The sequence below is a fragment of the Galeopterus variegatus genome, unplaced genomic scaffold (assembly GCF_000696425.1).
Source record: "Galeopterus variegatus unplaced genomic scaffold, G_variegatus-3.0.2 Scaffold688, whole genome shotgun sequence".
NCBI lineage: Eukaryota > Metazoa > Chordata > Mammalia > Dermoptera > Cynocephalidae > Galeopterus > Galeopterus variegatus.
In genome coordinates this window covers 63,235-68,608 of record NW_007726799.1, presented here as the reverse complement: position 1 = coordinate 68,608, position 5,374 = coordinate 63,235, and the positions used below count along the sequence as shown (strand labels likewise).

Below are 5,374 nucleotides of genomic sequence, written 5' to 3'. Positions count from 1 at the left end.
TCATTCCTCAGAGGAAAAGTGTTGCTTATAAGAGAAATCATAATAGGATCTTTCTCTTAAAACAAAAAACAAAATTGTTTTTAGTTATTGTTGGTGGTAAGTCTTTTTTTTAAACATTTTTATTTGTTTATTTTTATTTTTTTTTTATTTATTTTTTTTTTTATTTTATTTTTTTGTCTTTTGTCCTTTTTTCCGTGTCCGGCAACGGATCGCAACCCTCAGTGTTGCCCCCGTACCGGACCGGGGACCGGCAACGGGATCGCAAGCCTCGGTGTTGCTCCCGCGCCTCGCTCAGCCAGTGAGCGGGAACCGGTCTGCACGTGGGATCCGAACCTTCGGACGGGAGCGCCGCCGCGCTTCCCAAGCGGCGCACTATTCAGTGCGCCACCGGGCCGGCCCTAGACAACATCTTTAAGAAGATCATGAGTTTGGTGATTCCATTTGATAACTTTATCCTAACTCTATTTCCTGTCAGGGATTGGCAGTAAAATAATAACAATAATAATAATAATAATGCTGAAAATATCTTATTTTGGGAAACATCAAGGAATCACAAATCCACAGAGGTAGTGCACCACACATCAGATAATTCTAGAAGGTTGGGATCCATGGGTCCTCAAAATGGAAAAAGGGATGATAGCCAATACCTATGTATCCTGCACTAAAAACATTCAGGGATCTTTCACAACCATGATGTCATTGAATCCTTTCTAGATGAAGGGACCATCACTTCCCATTTTGCAGAGGAGGAAACTGAAGCCCTGAGAAAATAGAAAGAGAGCAGGTAAGACAATCCTAGAACCCAAGCCTCCTATCCTGGAAAATCAAGGCATTGTCAGAGCCGGGAGGGATTTGAAGATTAAGTCCAAGTTCCTCGGTTTTTGCAGATGAGCAAACTGAAGCTCAAAAAGAAAGAGATCATTTATCTAACCTTCTTAATTTTAAAGAAAGGGTGAGTGTAATTGACTGATCAGGCAGCTCCCAACACAGGATCTGCACTCACCCAAGAGTGGTCATGGTGACAATGGTATACCAGAAGGCTGCAGGGATGCTGGTAAAGTTGGTCTTGTTTGTGCCCTTCTCAGCATAGAACATGACAGTAGCGAAGATGATGATGGCCATGGTGAGGGAAAAAAGGAGAAAGCCCAGCTCAGAGGCACAGCTCTTGAGTGTGTAACCCAGAATCCGCAAGCCCTGTGAGTGTCTGGAGAACTTGAAGATGCGGAACACCCGGAACACACGCAGGGTGACGAAGGCGCCTGAGACATCGTCGTTCTTGGTCACGAAAAGCCCAATGTAGTAGGGCAGGATGGCCACCACATCGATGAGGCTCATGACACTCCGCAGGAAGCGGCAACGGCTTGGGGCGGCAAACAGCCGCAGGAGGTATTCACCCGTGAAGATGAGTACGCAGGCCGTGTCCATGCAGAAAAAGGCCTGAGGGAAGCGGTCGCCACAAGGCTGCTCTTTCGGGGGCCGCCGCGCAGAGCCACGGCAGGGGATGGTCTCGACCACGTTGGCGATGACTGACACGGCAATAAAAAAGCCGGTCACGTAGTAGAAAACCAGGGCCGCGGTGCTTGTGTGTGGGTTCTCGAAGGCCCGCCAGAGCCGCTGTCTCAGGGAGCTGCCCGCCGGCAGGGCTGGCCCGTCCCCAGCCTGCTCAGCCTCCTCATCCTCCGCCAGGCGCTCGGCATTCTCCTTCTTGCGGTCCCGGTACTCCTCCAGGCAGCAGTCACCGACGAGCTCGGGGACCAGGCCGTAGAAGGCCAGTTCTTCGTCGAAGGCCTGGATGCACTCCTGCCGCGGGCAGTGCAGCCTGCCTGTGCGGTAGAAGTTCAGCACGTGGCGGAACATGTCTGGGTCGCGATCGAAGAAGTACTCGCCCGAGTCGGCGTCGTAGAAGAATTCCTTCTCAGAGCTGCCCAGCAGAGTGTCCGGGTAGCGGTCCAGCGTGTTCTTCCAGGTCTCAAAGCGCCGTCCACTCACGTTCACCACCAGAATTTCATCCCCTCGAGATGCCTTCACCCCCGGTGCCGGGGGCAGGGGCTGCTGGGCCAGGGGCAGCCAGCCCACTGCAGCGGCCCGAGCAAAAGGCAGCCAGGTAGCCACACCTGCAGCCATCCTGCGCTCCCCAGGCCCACGCAGACTTGGGCGGGGGGGGTGGTGTTTAGGAGAATGTGGCTGCCTCCAGGATGGTGGGAGATTGGAGAGGCCCTGGGCCACCGGGACAAGGAAACTGGGGTTGTCTAGAGAGGCCAAGAGGAACCAGGAGGAAGAACTAGAGAGATGGGCAAGAGCTTGGGGGGCATTTAGAGGGTCTAGGAGGGGCCTGGGCTATGGTGGGAGGGACTGAGAAGGGGCTAGGGGACAAGAAGAGGAGCATAAAAGGGGTGTCCACAGGGGCCAAGAAAGATCTCAGGGAGTGTTTAGAGAGATTGAGATGATTCTAGAGGGGTCAGCACGTGCCTGAAAGATGTCTGGGGGGTATCTAAAGGGACCAAGAAACACGTGGGGAGTTGTCCACACTCTCAAGAGTTCTCAGGAAAGGAAGAAGGGCCTAGAAGCCCTTAGTGGAGTTGGAGAGGAGATTGGGGCATTGAGAGGGATTGAAACAGGACCAGAGGTGCTTGAAAGAGGCTGAGAGTATCTGGAGGGGAGGAGTTCTAGAGGGGCTGAGAAACGTGAGGAGGGTTGTCCACACCCTCAAGATTTCTGGGGGAAATATAAGCGGATTGGAGCCCCCTCATGGATCTAGAAAGGGGGCTGGTGCATCTAGAGGGGTGGCTGGAGAGCCAGGGCTGGAGAAGGGAGTGGGGTAGTGAAAGGGGTAGGTATGGGGCTGGGGTATTTTTTAAGAGGCTGAGGGGTATCTGGGGGAGGGGTATCTGGAGAGACTGAGCAAGCTTGGCCCACACTCTCAAGAGTTCTGCGGGGAGGAAAAGGGGGTTTGGGGAATCCCCAGGGGCTGGGACTCAATTGGAAGAAAGTTGGGCATAGCCCAAGAGCACCCAGGGGATCTAAAAAGATGAAGGGGGTTTCCCCAAAAAATGGGCTGGAGAGGTGGGTGGGGTATTGAGAGGGAGTTGGGTGTGTTTCCAGGAAGGGGGGCTGCTGGTCCTTGCAGGAGGCTGGTGGGGGAGGCCAGGAGAAGGCTGGTTCCCACCGTTGGGGGCAGGTCTGGGGAAACCACACCCCAAGGGGCTGGCGGTGTGTGCTGGGCAGCAGCAATACCAGTAGTAGCAGCGGCAGTACAAGGAGAGAGAAGAGAAGCAGCAGCCACAGCCAGGCCTAGGAGAGAAGGCGGCACAGGCAGGGGGAGGCGGCTGGGTCCCTGGAAGGAGGATCTGAAAGGATAAGGTCCAGTGGGACCCCTGGAGATTGTCCCAGGGTGGGCTAGGGCATGGGGGCTGGCCCAGAGGATAAGGACAGTGCTATTGGTGGCCCCCTCCCCTTCCCCATAGGGTCGTTCTCACCTGTGTCCCCACTGCAGCAGCAGCAACAGCAGTGGGGCTGGGGGTACCAAACACCGGAGCTCCTGGCCCCTCTGCAGAGCTGCCTGAGTTCTCCTCCTCCTCTAGCTCTCTCTCCCCGCCCCTCCGAGCTTGCCGGGAGATGGAGAGAGAGGCAGGGAGGGGCCTCATGGCTCCCAGAGCCCCCTCCCCTAGGACAGCCTGAGAGGGACCCTGGGGAGACTCCGCCTCCTACAAAGCTGGTTGGGCCTCAGTCGCGTCATCTGGAAAATGGGGGTGGCAGGGAGCTTTGCCAATTCTCCCCACCTCCTTCCTGGACTCCCCCCTCTTCCTGCCCAGCTCCTACCCCCTTGCCCCCAGGGGCCCCCACCCCCACCCGCCTGAATCAGCAGCATTTAGCAGATCCGATCGATAGGCGTCCGTTAATGGCCCCAGAGCGGAGTGCCATGGGGAATGATGCAGCGCAGTGTCCCCTCCCTGCCCCCCAGGCTGTGGAAGGGCAGAGGCAGCTGGGGGTGGGGGTAATTGGTGGGTGGTGTTTCTCTAGATGGCCAGGCCTCCAAAGCTGTCCCCCGGGAGGGGAGGTGTGGGTTAGAGCCCCAGTTCTAACCAAGATTTCTGCTTCGGTACTGGAGCACGTCTTCCTCTCTGGTTTTGGATGTGAAATACAGGGTAAGGGGAGTGCAGATGGGGACAACCCAGGTCCCGCCCCCTCTTCAGGTTCTCTGCCAGGCAGACCCTACTTGGAGGGGGCAGTCTCCTTTATCTGTCCGCATCCAGCAGCCTCATATCTCACTTCCTCCCCCAGAGGGCCCTGCTCCTGGGTGGCAGGAGCACTGAGTAGGGAGTGCCTCTTGCACACATGGTGGGTTCAAAGCCCAGCTTTGCCACTGACTTGCTATGTCCTTGAGCAAGTGACTTGCATTGTTTCCTCAGTTGTCAGATGGAGAGAGTTCTCCCCACTTGATGGTGTCATTTGGAGTATTAGATGAAGTGGTGGGAAAGGAGAAGGCATGGGGCAGAGCACACAAAGCATGCCTAATCTTAAGTAACTAAAGGTATGTGGTGATGGGGGAGCAGTGGCAAGGCTAAGTCTAGCCTTTCAATCGATTTATCTACCCATGTAATCCTTCATTTGCTCACTTATCACACTCCTGATTTGTACATTTCTCCACCCCTCCACCCATACATCCATCCATTCTCCCACCTACACAATCACCCTACTGATTCCTCCACCCACCCATCTGTCCATTTAGTCATTAATCCTCCTATCCACTCACTCATCCATTTGTATATTCACCCAATCCAACTAACCATTCACCAATCTATCCATATGTATCGATCATCTGTCCATCTACCTATCCATCTATCCATCATTACTCGCCCACTTTACCCTTCCCATTCATTCGCTCATCTATCCATCCATTCCCCTATCCCTCTGTTGATTTACTCCTGACCTATCCATAAATCCATCCACCTATGTATCTAGTTAATCCACCTATCCATTTGTCCACGCACCTGTATATCCATCTACCCATTTATTCATCCAACCACCTATCCAATCCATGTCCATTTATTTCCCAACCTACCCATCATCAATCCATGCAAACTTCCACTTATTTATCCATCAGTCCACCCAACCACTTATCCATCCTCCCATGTATCCACTCAGGTACCTCCATGGCCCAAATACATCCACCCAAATACATATTTCTGCTCCACTCAGTTTGAGGGGTTGGTTATCAGTAAATGGAGATAGGCTGGGTGAGGGTGGGGGAAGGAGAGTAAAGTTGCAGCCAGAGGCCACCCTCCCCATGCCAAAGACCTCTCTCCCCATTCCAATGGTGTGACCTCCCCACCCCCAGCACATCCCTCCTGGTCGAAAAGAATGAGACCAGTCA

The 5,374-nt window shown here is 54.1% G+C and overlaps 1 protein-coding gene across 1 annotated transcript in view; it reads right to left on the bottom strand.

The window, feature by feature from the left end:
• Positions 1-2,738, bottom strand: part of KCND1 (potassium voltage-gated channel, Shal-related subfamily, member 1) — an 8,466-nt gene extending 5,728 nt beyond the window's left edge. Inside the window, exon 1 of the mRNA XM_008571418.1 lies at positions 1,004-2,738. Within this exon, the coding sequence (XP_008569640.1) occupies positions 1,004-2,124 (1,121 nt within the window). The 5' untranslated portion in view covers positions 2,125-2,738. The remainder of the gene's footprint in view (positions 1-1,003) is intronic.
• Between the last annotated feature and the right edge of the window lie 2,636 nt (positions 2,739-5,374).